The 20,829-nt window shown below is 45.1% G+C and overlaps 1 protein-coding gene across 1 annotated transcript in view; it reads right to left on the minus strand.

The window, feature by feature from the left end:
* Positions 1-20,829, minus strand: part of LOC122399579 (zinc finger protein 624-like) — a 50,020-nt gene that overhangs the window by 21,404 nt on the left and 7,787 nt on the right. The window contains exons 2-6 of the mRNA XM_043400359.1: positions 8,261-9,255; positions 7,927-8,196; positions 7,465-7,782; positions 6,175-6,782; positions 5,108-5,596 (exon numbers count right to left, since the gene is read on the minus strand). Coding sequence (XP_043256294.1) covers positions 5,108-5,596; positions 6,175-6,782; positions 7,465-7,782; positions 7,927-8,196; positions 8,261-9,229 — 2,654 coding nt within the window. The 5' untranslated portion in view covers positions 9,230-9,255. The remainder of the gene's footprint in view (positions 1-5,107; positions 5,597-6,174; positions 6,783-7,464; positions 7,783-7,926; positions 8,197-8,260; positions 9,256-20,829) is intronic.

Consider the following 20,829-nt stretch of genomic DNA (forward strand, 5'->3'; position numbering starts at 1 on the left):
ACGAACGAAACGTACGGTCAGTAGCTCGCGTATGTAACATACTATCTTGAATATGCGCATACATCGAGAATTGCCTGCTTATTCTGAGAATTGGTTAGGCAATCGAATGCGCGGGAGCTGCCCGTCTTCTCGTAATTACCTCCCTTTTCTCTCCTTCCGTCCTTCCTTCCTTTCTTTCTTCTTCTCCCCCCTCCCCCCTGCCGATATCCGTTCTTCTTTTTCGACCGCTCGCATTCCCTACCATTTTTCGACCTTTTCTTCTCCTCTGTCGCCGGGTATCTGCCCAACGTCACGTTTTCGCTCTGTTCTCCATCGAAACGCTGCAGAGGCGTGCGAGCAAAACGGTCCGCACAACGGTCAATGACGAAGGAACGATGTTACGATCAAAGATTAACGAATTTGCAGATACAAACATTGCTACGGTAAACTCAACTTTGGCAGGTGCATGTCTGCCAGAATATTTAATGTATGTACAGTACAGTAGAAAAATCCAAATTAAGGTAGAGATATAATTTTAATAGAAGAGGAGTTAAAATAGTATCTTTTCTATCGCATTTATTGCTTCTCTTAACACGTAACAACCAACGTACACGCGTAGATACTAAAAAGCTCATTATTTGAAGCCACACGGAATTATTAACTCATAAATTCTACTTCTGAAGTGGACCGAAACCGAACGTTCGAAACGTATAACGTTATAAATAACGTAATAACGTTACGTATGCTGTTGCTCTAATTGGCCAATAAAATAAAGAACATTCGTCTCGACTGTTATCTATCGATGTTAAAGAGTAAACAAATCTACAATTACTCGTTTTTACGTTGTTTATTCGATGCATTTACCGTTGCGCCATTCGTTTCGCCTTCGACGATCGGATACGCGAAAATTCGAGAAAAAAAAAACCTCGAAACCGCATCGTCTTCGTTGATTCGGCGAGAAAACGAACCGGAGTTCGAGAACTTCGACATTGTCGACAACTGACGCGCAACCGTGGCCTTCGGTATTTGACGAAAATGGAGCCGGAGAAAGGCCTAATCAAGGTGGCCCGCCAGAAGTTTAAACTGCCTGCGGTCGAAAGATGACGCAGACTTCCAGGTATCTACTTACGTCGGTACGGAGTCATCGGGACAGGAAAGCGAGCGAGTGCTCGTCCTAGACACGGTTATGGAAACTTCGAGGACGGAGGAAACCCGCGGATGAAAATCGAGACAGTCGGTTAGCCACTAAAAGCACGGCTTTTTACACTTTTCCGGCAGCCCGTCGATTTTTCTTCTGAGCCACGAGTTGGCAAACATTCGTGCAAACAGAGCGAAACCTCCGTATTAACCCTTGCATCGATATCCAAAATACAGTAAAAGTACGAATATCCGGCATACTCGGGACTGGGGCAATGCCGGAAAATCAAATATGCCAGATAATTGGGCTATACCTACATATTAAGTGATAAAAACGAAGAATATAATCACAGACGAGGTATACGTGTAGACCTTACATCCAATGTATTTTTTCGGCCCAAACATTATTAACAGGTTACAGAAGTCAATACAAGGGGAAGTGAGACAGAAAATGAAATTACAGAAACATTTCTGGTCACACATCATATTTTCGGTATAGAATTTTTTTCTCGAAACTGGGTGGGATTTCGTGGCTATGTCTATTCACCAAAAATGATTGTAATTGACCCCTGCAACCAAAAATAATTTTTTTAGAACGATTTAAAATTTTTTAATTTTGTCGAAAAATTTCACACATTCTCGAATTTTTTTCTCGAAAGTGGGTAGGATTTCGGTGGTATGTCTATTCACCAAAAATGATTGTAATTGACCCCTGCAATCGAAAATAATTTTTCTAGAACGATTTGAAATTTTTGTGTTTTACCAAAAAATTGAGGCCCGATTTTTCTTAAAAATTTGTTTTTGATTTTTAATTCATTTGTTTGGCGCTGTACGGAAATGTTGTCTAATACTTTTTTGTAGGTATCTATGCGCACTATTTCAGGAAAAAATTTCATTGAAATATATTCACTATTGTAAGAGTTATTGCCGTTTGAAAATTGGACCATTTTTATGGGGTTTTTCTCATTTTCCGGGGTCAAGGAACAATTTTTCGGATATTTTTTACATTTCTACACATTTTTCACCAAATCACGCGTTGTTTACCGTTTGAAACATTGAAATCCTCCAATCCGTTCAGAAGTTATGACATTTTGAAGATAAGCATGAAATTTTTGAGAGACATTTCTGGCTTGAATTTATATTTTTGGTAAGGCATTTTTTTCTCGAAAATGGTTAAGATGACCGGGGGTATGTCTATTCACCAGAAATGATTGTAATCGACCCCTGCAACCGAAAATAATTTTTTCAGAACGATATGAATTTTTTTTTCGCCGAAAAAATTTAGTCACCTACCCGTGTCGATTTTTCTTGAAAATTCGTTTTTCATGTTTAATAAACACAATCAGGGGCTATGTAGTAATACAATTTATTAATAAAAAATAAAATATATAAAACTTCTTTTTTATGTGAAATATAATCCGTAACATTTATCGAAGAATAGTCGAGTTAAATCGGAACTTTACTGTACTCATGGGGTGTTCAAAAACCGGCATAATTGTTTTCTTTCTATATCTTATTGACAACATGAAATTTTTTTGTTTAAATAGAAAGGAAAGTATTTATTGTACTGCTTGCCGAATTCGTCTAAATATTCATCGAACGATACGTGTAAAAAATCTTTTATAAGAAAGCAGTGATCCTAAAAATTTAATATACTCGTCTTGAATATATCCACATTCTCCGAACCATGTTACCCCGACAAAAAACATTTTTAACGGATCGCTGGTAACAGAACAAGTTGAGTTGATTGAGTCAAGTGGTTCGTCCTGTACGTAGCGCGTACGTCAATGGGGTTAATCTCCGACGAATGGAGCAACTACCGAGAATAGTTGGTTTTAGCTAGCGTTCGGATCGAATTTGAAAATCGCGCGTGCGATCGCGGGTGCCCCGGTCGTCTCTGTATCGAAACGTTATCTGGTGGACTGCAGAAAGGATCGTAAGGGTCGGCGGGAACGACGATAGCGGAGCCTAATCCTTCGAAACGGTCGAAATCGTGACATTAAGCGAAACCCTCGGTCGTTTCGGAGCGACGTCGAGACTTCTGACCGGCCATTCGGCTCGAAGACTCCGGTAGTCTGACGTCGAATAGGTAGTGTTACAGAATGTAATGCGTGTACGAGACGGGTAGCTGGAACGGCGGGCGGTTGGGCAGAGAAGGGAAGCGAAAAAGGGAGGAGAAAATCGAGCCGAGCCGGGTCGGGGCCGCGTGGAGGGCGAGCATAGGTGTTAACATTTACTTTACAGTGATCGCTCTCTACGCCCGGGCGATGGTTTAATACTTGAGTCGACGACGTGCTTGGTCGACACGCGAGAGAAACGCCGCGCGTTCTGCCGTGGCGCCTATTTAGTTGCGGGCACCCACGTATGCTCGCCTCCAGTCGGGCGTATTCGCGCCAGAGGAAGCACGGAATACGTATTTCCGTGGCTCGTTTCGAGCATCCGTTAAACGGTTTACCGATCGTTGGCGCCGTTTCGCGATTCCCTCCTCGTCCTCGCTTCGAGAACCTTGGTCGTCGCGCGCGCTGGCCAGCCCTCGGATCAGCGTCGGCGCAGATTCTTTTAAAAAGGACCGAAAACATCGGGACCACGCTGGTAATTTCGACCGTTATATCGGACCATTAGCGCTTGCAGGTTTCTATTTACATACGTTAGTATTAGAGACCTGTAGGACGTATAGTTACACCGGCCATAATGCAGGCCCGTTAAATACTAGAATGACCCGTGGGCTTACAGGCCGCTATGAGATGTTAATACGACCGGCGGAAAACACCGAGGCGACTTCCTCCTCGGTTTACCCGCTCTCTCTAACCCTCTACCTACCGTATCTATCTTTCTCCGTCTATCGTGCAACGCCATCAGGCACCGGTCCATCGAGTTTTCCGTTCCATCTCCGTACTTTCCTCGGACATTCGGTACGAACGAGCTCCTCTTTCTGGCTCTCTCTGCCCCCTCCGACCGGCCCACAGACACGGTCTTTTATTTTATAGTTATGCAGCGAGGACACATTTACTACGGCCGCGGCGAACGTTTCGTGGTTTCAGCCCACGACGCCCGGGCTTTTATTGTCTTACGCTTTTTATCCCTCGAACGCGCCACCCTTTACTTAGGCTGGACGTACAATTCGCAGGATGACGCAACGCACCCCGAGTGTTCTCAGCGCCACGGCGCAACGTGCTTCTAATTGTCCTTGGCGTCCTTTCTAATTCATTTGTACTTAATTCCCGTAAAATGGACGATACGATCCACGATAACTTCTCGTACATAAATTTCACGCGACGCTAATCGATTCCGTATCTTACGCATCTGATCTCGACTTTCCTCACGGCGAATTCTTTTTTTATTTTCCCATATAAATTTACAGTCTGCCTACGAGCAATAAGGAAATTATCTGGTGGTTAATTCGCATCGATTCCATTAATTACGGAATCTGGAGTTTGGAACTTGGCCATTTCAGATTTCACTGTTGGAATTCTCAAGTCCTCTCTTACAATTTCGTTTCGTTCCGAGTAAAAATGGCATAGGTTTGACGCGCTCCGAGCAACGACTCGAGTAGAGATAAACAGGGCCGAGGAAAGGCGCGGAGGCACGAAAAGATCTCCACTTTGTACGCGCGGTCACGGTTCATTCGATGTACCCCGATCCAACGATCGATGCAATATAATTGTACTTACCTAACTGGAAATCCCATGATAAATACGATCCTTTTGTTGGGCCGTATAACGCGGCAAGTTTTCTATGTTAAACCCATTGTCGTCACGATACAATGTTTGCTATACATCAGGCGGCCTATCGAGGGGGCTCCGTACACGAAGAACGTGCCCGGGCAATTACTTTTACGCGCCATTCTCCGGACCGATCGTTTAAAATTATTAATCGCCCGATAATTTTGCTGGAAACTGCTCGCGAGAGAGACAGGGACGGAGCGGTTTCTGTTGGATGCAAGCAATATCGACGGTAGGAATCGTAAAGCCGTAGAACAAATGGTACTCACTTTGTGTAGAAAGCGTGGTTGCACTCGGAACAGGCGAAGTTGCGTTTCCGGCCAGACTCGTCCGACCATACCGACGGAGGCGAACCGCTGCACTCTTTCTGATGGGCGTTCAGGGCTGCTCTTCTCGTGAAAGACAAGAAGCATTTGGCGCACGGAAACGGACGCTCGCCGGTGTGACTTCTGATGTGATTCCGCAACGATACTTTCGCCAGGGTCTTCTTGCAAACGGGACAGGAATATTTCGGCACCGATTTCCCGCCGTTACCCGGTTCGTCGTTATCCCCTCGAACGGCCCCCGAGTGAAGAGCCTCGTGAAAGATGAACTCCGCCCGCGAATCCGTTGAGAAACTACAGCTGCCGCATTTCCATCCGTCTTTGACGCCTGCCGTTTTCGCCGTTTTTAATTTATTATCGCCGCGACAGTTGTTCTCCCTCGTGTGTCTCGTCACGTCTTGCGAGAGGGCGAACAGCATGCCGCACCTCGGACATCTGATGCGAAAAACAAAGAGGAGACCGATTAACCCTAACCCGACCGATATCAGGTCACTCTTCGCCCGACGCTCTAGCCTAGTACAGCAGCAGCACCGTCTATTTATTCTTATCAGTGTAGCATAAGCAACCAAACAAAGTTTACTGAATTAATATTATTACTGTGTTAATATGTTTTACTACAGATGAAATAATTCACTAGTACAAGTATCTTTAACCCCTTGCTATACAATGACGAGTCTGACACAAGTTCTTGATGTCAAGTTTCACAATCACTCGTCATCGTGTCTTACATATGTATTAAAATCAATACATTTTTACATTCACGAGGTATTCGTAAAACAAATCTGTTCTTTCTCATTGTCATTTTTTGTACAAATTATTTAAAATTAAATCGTACGTCAAGGGATTAGTATTATACGTACTGTAACACGTGTATTTAAATATAACAAGAACTATTAGATAATATTTGATTCGTAAAATGTAAATCTGTACATAGTTCCGGTACGGGTGAAACGTGAACCGATATTGGGCCCACCGAGGCCTGTTCGTCGAGTATTAACCAAGGAACCACCTACCTGTGACAAAGCTCCGGGTGACGTTGAAGAAGATGGTTCTTGTATTCCGACAAATTCGATTGCTTCTTCTCGCAATGAGGACACTCCCGAACTGTGCTCACCGACAGACCCTCTGCGCTGCGCTTGCGAGCCTTCACGATTTCCTTGTGACTGGACGTTCTCCGATGCAGGACAGCATCCCGCGCCGTTGCGAACTTCATCGAACAAAACGAGCAGAAATAGGGGACCGTCTGATTCGAGTCGTTTGTCTCTTCTTTGTCGTCGTTTCTCGCCCCGTGACAAGTGAACTGGTGACGCTGAAGGGCAACCAAAGACCTAACAATTTGGGAGCACAGATTGCATTCGATTCGCTGCTGATACGCATCCGTGGCGGTCGGGCTCTCCTTGTGACCGGTTTCCTTGACGTGCAATCGAAGTTGTAAATTATATTGAAATCGGCGATCGCAGCTACCGCAGAGTAACGCCCGTTGACGACCGACCACCACGGGCACCGAACCGTTCATCATCGAGACGACGTCGCGATGGCTCGTACTCGTCAAATGGGAATCCATCCTCTCGTTGTCCTCGCACCAAAAATCGCAAGGGGTGCATTTGTAACTGCCGGCGATCTGGTAAGAAGGATCGATGATAAAAATTCTATGAAAATGTAATACCAACCCTTTGAGTCGTAACGCTTTTTATGCTATTACATTTTATTACGGCACATTTATATGTTTTGCTTTTTATATTCGTACAAGATGCCCAAATTGTAACGATATCCTTCGTATAAATGTTATTTTTTAATTTCATGTCTTCCTGGTGAAAAATGAATGTATGTGTATCTTATAATCTAAAAGAATCGTATGTAAACCTATGATCAAAGATGTTAATGCGACTTAACACTGGAACTACCGACATTTATGGTATATGTATTTGTAACAAAGAAATTGAAACGATAGATACTTGAAAATAAATGTTTATTCGTTCTCTTATAGAAAACCACGGTAAATGTGAAAACATCCAGTCAAGTAAATTTTGTACAATTTTTATTAGAAATGGGTTATTTTGTACACTTCGATAGTTCTAGTGTTGAACGAACAAAGAAGAAAAAGAAGATTTCGCGATTTCTACTCGTTTAATTTTCTTTTTTTTTGATAAGTAGAATAGAAAAATTCGTGACTCAAAAGGTTAATCGAAAGGAACGATACGTGAAATGCAAGGTGTAAGTTTGGCAAAAACAATGATATTCAAAATTGTAAATTTACGGATTTGAGCGATCCGAAACTATTCAATCGCGTCATGTGTGCGTACCTTTTCGAGTGTCTTCGCGTGATGCTCGGAACGCCAATGAAGCAGAAACGATTCCTCCGTGTTGCAATAAAAACGACACGAGGAACACTGAAAAGGGCACTGCCGAACCACATTCGCCATATTTTCCAGTAAAAAGCGACGCGCCCGTGGCCCGTGAGGATTTACGCCCGCGATGCGGCAGTGATAATGAGAGAGCAAATGCTTCCCCATTTGTGCCCTTCTCACTCGTGCATGGCACATTTCGCAACAGAGAATCTCCTTCTCCCTTCTGCGTAAACCCTTCTTGACTTCCTTCGTCTCTGGTGCTTCTTTCGCTCCCTACCGATCACACGATTATCAGTTCTATCGAAGCGAAGAATAACGTTCGAAAATTATTAATATCTGATACTCCGCGAAAAAGAAAACTTTGTAGAACATACGAATCAAAATTGTGCAAAAAATTAAGAAGACTGTGATCTTTACGTGATTGCGGGCCGACATCTTTTTTCCGAGGTGCAGATTCGCGGCACGCGGCAGGCAAAGGACGCCATCGATTTCACGGATGCTCCTCCTGGCGTGCAAATCGGAGAGAAGATGCCTGTTGTAGACCAATCGAGAGGCTAGTTTCCTGCCGCAAGGACTGCACCAATATCCTGACTCGATATCCGTTCGCGCGCCCGGTACCCATTTCCCTCGCGTGTGTCCTGGCGGTGGTTGTCCGGCGTTGCTCTTGGCCTCGTACTCCTCGATTTTCTGCGAAAGAGCCAGACATTTTCGGTTGTTCCTCGACGAACGAAAAGCTGTCTGGACGACTTACCTGCGAGGTCTCAGCGGGCCGCCATTTCCCACCCGTATAAGTCGGCGGCGGATGTTCTTGATGTTCGTCTTCGGGGTCCGCGTCGTCGTCGTCGTGAAGTTGAGACATATTTTGAGGGAGATCCTCCAATTCTGGTTTCCATTTGCCACCGGTATGACCGTGCGGCGGACCTTCCAGATCCTCGGCGTCGTCCGACTCCGAATAGGAGTCTTCATCTCCCAGATCTTCCTCCAATATATCGTCGTCCTCGTCCTCGTCCTGCTGGTATTCGAACTCGTATCTGGGTAAGTCTTTATTTTCGTTGTTCGCCACCAGTTCGGCCAGTATGGTGTCCTCCAGCCACGTCTGGTGAACCTGGTCTATCCTCTGCGCCTCCTCCTGGCGTTTCCTCTCCGTTTGCTTGGACTCGTGAGACGTCATCAGACTCTCCAAAGAGTTTTCCGGTTCGTGCTTCACGGGGAACGCGCTGCTCTCGATGCTGGTCGCGACGTGGCCCATCGATTGGCTTAATTTGTTCCGAGTGGCCGCGACCGAGGGCTTGCTGGACGCGGAAGACACAATATCGGGAAACCCGACCAGGGACGGGATGCAGAGGTCCTCCAACTCCGAATCACCGGGCAGCATACCGTGCAACTTCTCCTTGGACGTTGATTCCTCGCCGTCCGCCTGCGTCTTCTGGCCCTTCTTCCTTTTCTCCTCCTTCTTGAACTTTCTGCTGTCCTCCAGTAACGTGGCCGACCTACGCGGATTCGATTGAAGCTCCAACGAACTGAAAAACGCGTCCGCGTTCAGTATTTCGGGATAGGTGACGGTGGTCGGAGTCGTGGGCGACACGCGAACCACTACGTTCTTGTCGTCCGGTGGCCGACATCCGGACTGACGATGCCGTACGTAGTTCTCGAGACCATGCACCGTCAGGTGACATTTGATGCAGAAGTGAGTGTCGTCGTCGTCCTCGTAACTTTCCATCGATCATTCGTCGTCGGTGACACGACCTGAAAACACGCATGCCGACGCATCTTTCGATCGATGTTGATCTGTTCGAGCGAGCAAAGAAAGATGATAACAGAGGCACGTCGACGTTCTTTGCAAGCGTTGTTATCTCGTAACTGAACTCTGAGGTACACGCAATTTGATCACTCTTGTCTCTCTTTATCAGGAATTTGCTCGTTTTCGAGGAGAAGAACAAATATAATAGCTTCTAAAGAACAAATACTATATTATATTTGTAATATAATTTATTTGAACCTAACCCAGACTCTTATCCGAGGTTCTCTTCAGAAATTTCAGCGAGTACGAACGAACAGTAACGTGTGGAATTTGAGAAATTTAAATACAATAACATTCCGAAGTTAGATTGTGCTCAAAGAGGATAAATTAAGCGTTCATGGTTATTTGTTGCGTTTAGCTATTGTTTTGTGTTTCAGAATATGATAAACGAAAACCAACGCAGCAGCTGAATACAACAAATAATTACGAATACTTATTCATTATTTATTTATTAATTCAGTCACTCGAGTCTTTACATAATGATGTATATATATATGAGTAGAATGGCATAATCTAGGTGCAACTCCGGGGTGGATCAAATAAAACTAATGTATCAAGATAAAATGGTTTTAGTTTTATTAACACTAGATTTACAGATATTCGTTGCACATATTTCTATTGTCGTTGCGTTGACATTCACGTTAAAATGCAGTTTTTCTTTTAATTAGGATCTATAGTCGTATCCTTAATAAATAAATAATGAATCCTCGAATCGATGCGTTCAGTACACACCTAGTGTTAAAATATGTGGAATTGAAAATTCTCCGTACTCATACCATAGAAAAAAATTATTAACGTTATAAAAAGTATTTGTGCGGCGTTGGCTCGACGAGTAGGACGACTGGTCAGTGATCCGAAGATCGCGGGTTCGAAACCCAGCATCACTGGATTATTTTTTACTCAATTCCTACCAAAAGAACACCCTTCCACTACAATTATACAGAAAATGAAAAAAAAACGACTAATTGATAATGGAGATGCAACATCATGGGTGAAACCATGGCTTTTTAAAGGTAAATATCCTCCCTCCGTTCGATGTCAAACTTTCTTAAATTAGTGTATCCGCAAATCGGTTTAATGTCAGATTGAAAAGTTACGTTTAAAATTCGCAACTATCTTTTAATTAGCTATTTTACTCGCAAATATTTTTCTTTCATGAAGATTAAAAAGCTGTATATTAACTTTTGTTTCAGTGGTAAATCAACGAAGATGCATTTCTCCATAATTAATTAGTGTTTCTTTCTTTTTTCATAAATGCAAAAAAAGTGTTCCTTTCGAACTAAACAAGATTATTTTATTCTGGTGTAAAGTTTTTCTTCGATCTCACGAGTTCTACCTAGACTCATAATTCTATTAAAAAGCAACCCCATTGTTGGACGAAATCATATTAGGTATCGTCTGCATCGCGAAAACCCGATCGACGCAAAGTAATTTTCTAACGAAAAAGCAACGGTAGAAAAATTTTACATTTCCACCTCGGTGACCGATCAGTAATTAATGACCGATAACAAAGTGTTGGGGAGAGCTGCGCGACACTGGGAGAAAGAAATATCGCGACACTCGAAAGAATACACTGTACCAAGGTCGAAGCCTTCGACGCGTCTCCGCGAGAATTTTGGCCGCCGCGTCGCGACGGAGAGGAAGGCGGGCCCCATCCGCTTCGGACGGGTTCCTCGCGAAAAAGTTGGCCCGGAACGGGGATCACGGACAACCGTGATCGAAGAAACGATTGACGGGCCGCGGGTATGGATTGCGCGGAAAAGGGCAGTGTACCGCATTAGCGAACCGCACCGGGCAAATTGAAGGTCCGATATTCGCGGAACAGAAGGGAAACAAGTTGACGCTTCGTACGAACTAGGGGTAGGAAGATCGGTCGATGCCGCTTGGCCGTTATTCGGACGACGACACTTCGCCTCCCAGTCCTGGCCGACCCTCCGCCGTCCTCCCCAGCCCGTTACCCACCCCTGCTTACTTCCAACCATCCACCGCCGCCCTCCACCCCTCGACCCCGACGCCACCGCCACCGCTCGCCACCTCACCCCTCCCCCAATGCCGCCCGGACGCCCTCCGCTACCTCTACCCCCGGCCTTGTTGCGCCCTTTCCGTTTCCCCTTTCCGAAGTCTGCGAACCGGCAGCGACCTCGTGGCTCCGTCTCCCTACACCCTGTCTCTCGTCTTTCCTCTCTCCTCTCTTGTCTACCTCTCGTCTTATTAAACGGAGAAAACTACCAAATGAGATTTCCATCCGGCTCGAAACACGCTAACCCGCGACCCGATCGCTTCACGCGCGGATCGTTTACTTTTGACGTGACTCGAAAAGTCGATTCCCAACGAGATAGCGGAACTCGGGAATTATCAGGCAAAATCTGGCCCTTTGACGGAAGCCTTGCCCTTCCTCTTGCCGTTCTCTTCCGTTTCCCCTCCCGTGCTAACTTACAGAAAAAAACGCGGCTATTGCCCCGGACGCTATCTATTCTTCGTACACTTTTAATATCGCCCGAAATTCTTTTCGTAACTGTTGATAATATTATAATTCTCGTTACTGCTCTGTCGTACGCGTCGCGTACCAGACTAGAATCTGATACGTTTCGAGAGTCACCCTTGTCAGGGAACTAACGAAACTAGATTTCATGAAGTTTATTCAAATCTAACGCTTAATTTAATTTTTAAGTTTAAGAAGAGAAATAGTAGAAAATAACTCAAAGAAAATTACTCTTGCATTCAACACATTTGCACAATAATTTTACGAAGTGAGAAAATTTACAAACTTGGGTGTGACTGGCTTAATCCTCGTACAATATATAAATATTTTTCCCTAGTCAGTGACTTAATCTATACGCGTCAGCCATCGTCTCGTTGGTGCTTTTATAGATTTAATATTTATAAATTGATCATTTACTGCACCCCGAACGAAGCGATGCCTGACATCGATATGTTTCTATTCTCCTGTAACGCGTGTGATTAATTACAATTATGTCTGCACTTTCAGTCGGTTCTTCCAACAATCTTCACAAGTACATTGCTTCTCGGCTTCCAATAGGGTCGTGTTCTTTGCTTTCTGGGCTCTCGCCGCTATCATAGTTTGCATTAACCCTTTTTATATTTGAGACAAGGTTCTGTTGTACCACCCAGGTATCTCAACACTATTTTGGCCTCCGTCCAATGATCTCCGTAGCATGAGTCGAATTGGCCAAGCACACTAGCAGCCTAGGCTAAGTCAAGTCGTGTGCAAACTGTTAGGTGCATTAGATAGCCTACCAGTTGTTCGTAAAGTAACCTCGACGACTTATCGCTATCATTTTTGCTCAGTTTCTTTAACGTCTGTGTCCTTCTATTATCTCAAGCTTTCGACAATTCTGTTTGTAACGCGGTGGCAAGTTACGATACATATAGTATTCTCATCCTGGCTAGCACCTTTATTCCATTCGCGATCTTTATTTCCGATGGCGAATGCTGACTCGCCAGGCAATGCCCGCATCCCTTAAATCAGTTTGTAGCAGCTTGGATTTTACCATTTCTCTGGTAAGCTCTATATTTATTTCACGTAACGTCACGACGAGTGGGCCGTATTCCGGAGGCAGACCGCTCAGCATTATCGCTGATAACAATTTATCATCGTGACGCTTTTTTAATATATATTAATTGACACGCGTGGTCACAATATTTTAGAACGATCGATTTCAAGTTGCTCAACTTCGTATTAGAGAGTCGAATCGATAGCTGCAACATCCTCCCGAGACTCTTATCTTGGGAAAGCCTTCTCTAGATTTTCCCAAGCGATACGCGAGGCATCTGCGCTTCGAGCACGCGGGAAAACCTCCTTGACACTGAGACATATTTTTGCCAGTTCCTTCCGTCCCCTCGTCGCGTATAAGATGCGTATTTCCGCGATGAATTTCCAGTCATTGCGATTATTAACATTATCTAGTTTTTCACGTGGTAGCAATTGGAGTATCTATAACACCTCTTTGTATTGGGAACCATTGCTTCGCGAACAAAAATAATGTTTGTTGGTTATAATTGAATCAAATAAGTATAAAAATTTCTTCCCGTTCCGTCTTGGCGGTCAAGCAGACGATTGCTAGGGGGCTCAACGCGTGTATCGTCGGGTATCGACGTATCACGCAAACGGAGTGTTTGTTACGAGCGAGCAAACAAACAGGGACGGTGCTAGACAAACGCGACCCAATTACGCGTAGGACGGTCCCGTAGTAAATTAAATATTTGCGTAGCAGGGACAATCGGTCGGAGCGGCGATATTAATTGTATCGTTTTGTAGGACATGACGGAGGGGGGAACGACGACAAAGGCACGGACGAGCAACGAATAGGAAGAAGAGGACTAAATCGAGCGGACAGATCCGTCGAGATTTACGAGTGTTTGTAGTAAAAACAAGAAAGCCCGTTAATTGGCCAGCAGGCCGTGGACAGCGTCGAGACGTCGATACGTCAATATAATATCCAACTCTGACGTATCGCGGCCGGAGACTTCCAGCTAACCGATGGTCGCGTTAACGTTGATCGACGATCACCGACGACTAATCCCTTATTACCCATCGTGCCACGGAAAAACTATGGCGCACCTGCTACCGTGGTGACCACGTTCTGGCCTATCCCTCCGTTCTCGATCACGAAAAATAACCGGACGACCAAGCGGTAAGCGGCGCGAGGTCACTTCGCGATCTAGCCGCGGTTACGACGAGGAAGGAGAACCGCCGAAGGAAGAGGAGGGACGGCCGGGATACTTGTTGAACGCATGAACTAGACGAATTCCCTCTGTTCCGATGCCATGCGAGGCTAAAACGCGAGAGCGTACGCTGCGAGTAAACCGGACGATGCTCGACAAAAGGATCGATCGTGTCTAAAAAAAAACGAAAAGACTAGAACCAAAGTTTTTAAAATTTCGATCAAACACGCGAATGATATCGCGAAATATTTTTGATCGTCGAAATTGTTTGTACACGTTAGAATTTTGTACGACCGGGATGCTCGTATCCACGACCCTCGATCTCGGAGCGGGATGTTCTCGTCCGCGACAGCCCCGATCAGTGTCGCTAATCCGATCGGAATATGGTCGAGGGTCTCGCGTCCCCTTCGCTCCTCCATATCAACCGCAATTAACGATAATCAGCGCTCTGACCCTCGCGGACGAATTCGAGGTACACCTCCTCTTTGTTCGTGGCTCCCGTCAGAATCAGCTTTCGTTCGAGGAGCAACAACAAATCCGGTTTTAAAGCGAACGATCGACTGACCGAACCCAACGACGACTACGTATTTATTACGATCTCTGGTCCGGATTGCTAGCAATAACGCGCGAGATTACTGTAGCCCCGGCGATCGAGCATCGAACGACGAAGGAACGCGGAAGGATAAGAGGACGATAGCGGAGAGCCGGGAAGTCGAAGACGAGGGGCAAAGAAAAGATTTTTACGAGACTCATCGAACGAAATTAGACGATCCCGATCGAAGGCCGTAAGCACCCACGACTCAATCCCCGTCGTGCTTCTTGACCCGCTTCTCGACCGTTCGGTTCCCGCGAGACCAAGAACGTATACGGGGGTTTGGCTACGGCTCTGCCCGAAATCGAGCGATTCTTTCGAGCAGTAATTTCTTCGGATCGTTTGTTTTTATAATAGCTGGCAGCGATCGAGGACACCTTGGCGGAGCAATTCGAAACGCGCGTAGGTAGGAAAAAGATGGTCGTAGGTGCGTCGCCGGACTTTCGCGAATCGAAGGGTCCGAAGAACCCGTAGGAAGACACGGTGGCCACGGGGCGAGCGTCCGAGATAGGTAGAGCGCGAAGAGGTGGAGGACGGTCTAGAAGGGAGATGGACCGAAGGTAGACGCAGGGGATGCAAGGTCCGGGGAATATTGAGCCGCTCCGTTAATGTTTATAACGACGTTAGACGTTGGTGTCCCCGAGAGTGTGTGTGCGTGTGTAGGTGTGTAGGTGCCACGGGATAGCTAGGTGGCTTCGCCTACCCTCTATCGTAGCCTCTGCTTCCTCCCTTCTCACCCTTTACATCTACGTCTCTCATTCCCCCTTATTATCCCTCGCGCTCGGCCTCTCGGTTCGTCCTTTCGTATCGCCTCCTTTTCCTTCTCGTTCTCTCTTTCTAAGCGGCGTCCCCGTGTGCTCACGCCTCTTTCCCTTTCCGTCTGGCCGTCTGTTTCTGTCCCTCGCTCTCTTTCCCAGCGGTGGCACACAACGGTAGTATGTAGTAACAACGGTAGCAGCAGAGGCAGAAGGAACGACAGGACAGGAACTGACATAAGCGCACGAGTGTGTATGTAGAGCACGTACTCGGGGGCTCTCCAGTTCGACGGAGTAGGTGGAGGCGGGTGGTTGGGTGGTCGTGGGGACCTCTCGGTCGAGAGTATGGGTTGTGGGTGGTGGTCGGGTGGATATAGCGCGGAGGGTGAGTATGTCGGTGGGTCGAGGAAGAGGAGAAGGGGGGAGGGCTGCATCCTAGCAATGGGACGAGGGAGCCTCTGTCTAATCGATGCCGCGGTGGTGCGCGCTCGCCCCGCTGGCTATTACGCACCTTAATGTCCTTTTCCCTCGCCTCCTCCCCGCCCCAACCACCCTCGCCTCTTCCTCCTCTTCCACCTTCGACGCCCGCTATCCCCTCGACTGGTTCGCTCGCCTTGCCACCTTCCTCGTCTCGCACGCCTTTCTTCCTTTTATGCCTCTCTTTCTTACCATGAAACCTCCGCCGCGCGCCCTCCTTCCTTTTCTCCTTTCCACCGCCTTCCTCTCGGCCACGGCCTCCCTCTTTCTCCCGCTACCTCGTTCACTCGAACACCGAGAGGCGGCCATGACACGTGTCAATCTACCGCAGACGCCCGATCGATACCGACGGACCTCGGCTTCTCTCTGCGCTCCTCCACCTCTTTCTTCGCCCTATCGTCGACAACCACCCCATCCTCGTTCGCCTAACCACCCCATACCACCACCTCCCGACACCCCTAGCCACCCACACGGCCCTCCCCTCGCACCGTACCGCGCTCCCTACTTACACCGAACCTTCTACGAATGCTGCCGCTGCTATACGCATTGACGCCAACCCTCGACCCATACTCGTCTCTCCGCCACCCGTGCCGAAACAATCGCGCCTATTCCAACTTCGAAGGAGGTTTCGTTTTCGTGGCTCGGACAGCCGCCCGCCGTACGTCGCGTCCGGCGACGAGTTGCCTCGCGAACGCGTTTTCTCGGACGCTCCGCTGTCTCCGTTAACCGTGCCCCGGCCACCTTATCCTCCGCCTCTAGCTTCTCTGCAACTTTTCACAACCCTTCGCTACCCTTACGCCAAGTACAAATCCAACAGAACAGACAGAACTTATTCCCTGCACGAATTTTAATTTTACTCGGAAACGAAATATGTATCTTTAACGATGCCAATACACGATTTTCATCGTTTCCGAGGTTTTGCATTTAGGACGAACGCCCTAAAGTGTCAAATATCGGGACTAACGCACACTATAATACACGGTATCTAACATTTCCAGAGCATTTAGGTTTTTGATCAAATATTGCCAGAATAAGTTAAAAGTGCATACGTTAACCCAGACGTAATCCAGACCTAACATTTTTAACATAAACATCGTTGTAACATAGTGAAATATATTCGATATTGTGTATATTATCAAACGGTTGAAATTGTTGTCGATAACATGCCCAGAGACAATGAAAACAAATGGAAACGACAACGAATTAATAATTAACACAGTGACTGCCACGTTAGTTTTCCTTCTCTATCCTCGACATTCTACGATACCGAAACAAAATCAAAAACTGAAAAATGTCTTCGCGGTGAAGCATATTCTGGTTGGCCATGGTGACTAATGAAAAGAGAAGCTAATATAATTCGCCGTGAAACAAAAAAGGGGTCCAAGAATGTCGGTTTCAAAACTTGCTGGAGTGGTTGCTGATAGTTTTGGGAAACGAGTAAATCCTAAATTATGTCGAAGAATTCTCCAAGAAAGTGTCCCTCGGGATCAAATTATAGAGTAAACCAGTGAACAGAATAAAATTTTGTCCTAAAAGTGTGATATTTCTTGCAATGGATGTAAATCTAATATTGGGTCAGACGAACGTAATATAATTTAAAAGAAAGTGAATATAGAATTCGGAAGTGTATTGGAGCCGATGACATTTTGAATCGCGTAATTATTCATTGGATTTTATATAAATTCAAAATACATTCGTGTTTGAAGTAGGTTGTAAAATAGCCTCATTCACCGAACCTTACCCTTTCATCTTACTTCACGTACTTCCTTTGTGTTCGTTGCTTTGTTTCATTTAGCGAGTAAAGTCGTTAAATAAAAATAAAAAATAAATATAGATGTCTATTTACTTTGAGCACAAAGTAAGAAAGAGGAAATATCGAACCACCGTGCTCGCTAAAAATACAAAGGTAAAGAAAACTCGGAAACATACAATCTCTGCGCAATACATATCTGTTCGTCATAAATTTACTTTTGTACCGATTTAAAATATTTATTCGATCATTGTGAAATATTTTTCTATACTTCAAATTTTAATTTTCATATAACGATCAACGTCGTTCGAAATTTTTATTTAAATCAGAATTTTGCTCGTCAAATACAGTTTTCTCGTATTCCATTTTTCTTTTCATTGAGCAATACGTATTGTGCAGAGACGGTAAGATACTACTTCTAGATCACATCCACAAGTAAATCGTGTGACGACGAAGCACGGAACCAGTGTGGTCGCTAAAAAATTAAAGGTGGGGATGTCTGGAAGGGATTAGGCGAAGTAAGTGACTTCTTACCTCTGTACCGAAAAGTTTGTGGATACTCGACAACTTACGATCTCTGCTCGGTACATATTATGAAACTTCCTAGGAAATTGACATGGCTTCTATAAATTTTTCATTAAAAAGGAAAAGGAATTATCGAATATTGTTCGCAACAATTTAGTAGAATCAATTACGCTGGCTCAGTTTCTGATGAATTACAAAATTTAAAAAATGGTTACAAGTTGGAAACAAGCTCAAACAGAACGCATGGTTGTAGGAATTTTTTTCATTCCTTTTGTATAACCAAACCACGGCGGTTCTCCCACATTATGGTGCACCCTGTATGCATTATAAATGTCCTGCGAAAATGCTGGCACACGCGAAGTCGCTAGTTTGTTTCCCCGATGCACGATCTTCCGCATGATTCGCTGTTAATTCCTGCCGAGTACACTAAAGCTAGCCACAAGTTTCTCTGTCGATGCTGGGATAAAATTCGTACCGCGAAAATTAGTCGAACGTTGTACAAGCTGAAAGCAAACATTTTCTTCGAACCGATAAAACACGTACGACGAAATAGCGTTGACGTCTCTGTCAAAGAGAAATAATTTATTTCGACTAATATGGCGGCACTATACACTGCGCGTAATATAGCCTAATAAAACGAGATATATCGTCGGAAAATTTATGTTCCTAAGGTTGTACTTGTCGTTGTGAAAATGCGCCGCGTAAAACTGCGAACGCGTGGCGTACTTTTGGAACGACGACCATGGACGCTCGATCACCAAAATTATCAAATGATTTCAAACCGTGCTTTTAAATGCGGCGCGCGATTTCGATCGTTTCCGTTTGTTCCCGAGACTAACAGAGATTACGAACTCGAGGATTCGTTACAGTGTCCCAGATAATATTGCACAGTTTTAGTCGCGTTGCTTCCTGGTATTTTTTGTTAGAATCGAGTCGGAGACGGAATAGGCCGAACGCCGAATTTGTTGTGTTTATATACAATCTGTAGATCATACTCTCTCTCTCGTTCTCGGGCTGGGCCCCCTCCTTTCAAACACGTATATACATCGTACGCATAGGTATAACGCTTGCTACATTTTAAACTGTCTATCGCAGGATAGTACACGTATTGATACATTATTAAGAAGTTTGTTCCGTACTGATTACGAAAACGTATCTTGCACGTGTTTCCGTTCTCAATGATCGATTCGTTTATTTTAAAAATACAACATGGAAAAATCAAGGTTCTGTACCGAAAGCAACCGATAAAAATATTATTACAGGCCGAGTATAGTAATTTTTAGTTTTCATTTTCATTTTCGAAACGTGTCGATGCGTTTCTATTTGTACTTCAGCGGCTATCAACGTCGCGATTCTTGTAGCAGATGCGGAACCTAGCAGGTACGATAGTAAACGAGGATTTTTTGCGGACGTTATGGTCGGGCAGGTTACCTGCCATGACCCGCGCAATAGTGACCGCGCAGGTAAACCTTACCCTGACAAAGCTAAGCCGTGACGACAGGCGAGCGACGCCATATTGAAAAGATTGGGAGGCCCGGAGTTAGCGATCGTGGGATTATCTAGATGACGGTAAATCCTGTCACCGATCTCGATCGAATAGCAAAAAGAAGAAGGTACTGTTGGTACCAGCAGTTGTTTAGAAAAAGGACTACGAGATTCCCCTTGTAATGTCGTCTCTGGAGACGAGGAAATCCCTCGTTAAAATTACTAAGTGTGGATGTTATTCGAATAAAATTGTCTCCATCTCTGCCTATACCACGCATTATTATCATTTTATTAATCAAGAAGTGTGAGACCTTATAAGGTTATGAAACGTACAAGTAAAATAGAAAAATTAAATATATCCTTGAAATTAATAACGTTGACGAAGGTACGATTTAGAGCGATGGAAATGCGTGCTATGAAGACGTATTATATTTATTATATTGTCTAAGAAACAAAGTTTGTGGTCGCTGTAGAAGGTTCGGGAGATTTGACGGTTACGTGGGCGTTCGTCGAGGGAATCCCGACGCCTTCGATATCCGATAATTCACGAATCGCGCCAAAATCATTTCGTTATGTTAGAAACGCGGGAAGTTTATCGAGGTCGTAAAGTTTGAACAAGCGCGAAAATATGCGAGCGGTACGAGGAAAGAACGTTAAAGTACGATCGCGCAAGAACGCGCCCCGCGACGCCAGACGTTGATGGTTTAGATCAGAGATACCGACTGATGTATCCCCCGCGCTCGAAATATAATGCATCGGCGGCCATCACGGGTCCGTGGACTTTGATCGGTATGAAAAAACCAGGTCCTGGTAAACGCGCGATAATTCGATAAACCGCGGGGGGTCGTCTGCTATTCGTCCACGCCAAAACGCCGGAGAAATTCTTTTCAAACAAGTACGAGTCTGTTTGGCGGGACTTCTCATCCGGTCTCGAATTCTAGTCGTCGACTACCGAGGCTCGAGCTATTTTTGAGACCGCAAAGGCTACATCGAAAACTCCAAAATTGAATATACATCGGTTATATAGCCAGCCAACCTAATCAAACATAAACAGACGATAGAAAGTATACAAAAGAAATTCCTCCGTTTTATTGCATTTAAAGAACATTCTAAACTTACTATCACTGATTTATTTTTCTGTACTATATTATACGTATACTTGAACGAGGTTAACCGTACAATAGATTATCATTATCGTTATCATCATCGTTAAAATTCTTTTAGAAGTTCTATTAACAGGGCCTTTACA

The sequence above is a fragment of the Colletes gigas genome, unplaced genomic scaffold (genome assembly GCF_013123115.1).
Source record: "Colletes gigas isolate AHSC1104 unplaced genomic scaffold, ASM1312311v1 Colletes_gigas_Sc00014, whole genome shotgun sequence".
In the NCBI taxonomy this organism is placed as follows: Eukaryota; Metazoa; Arthropoda; class Insecta; order Hymenoptera; family Colletidae; genus Colletes; species Colletes gigas.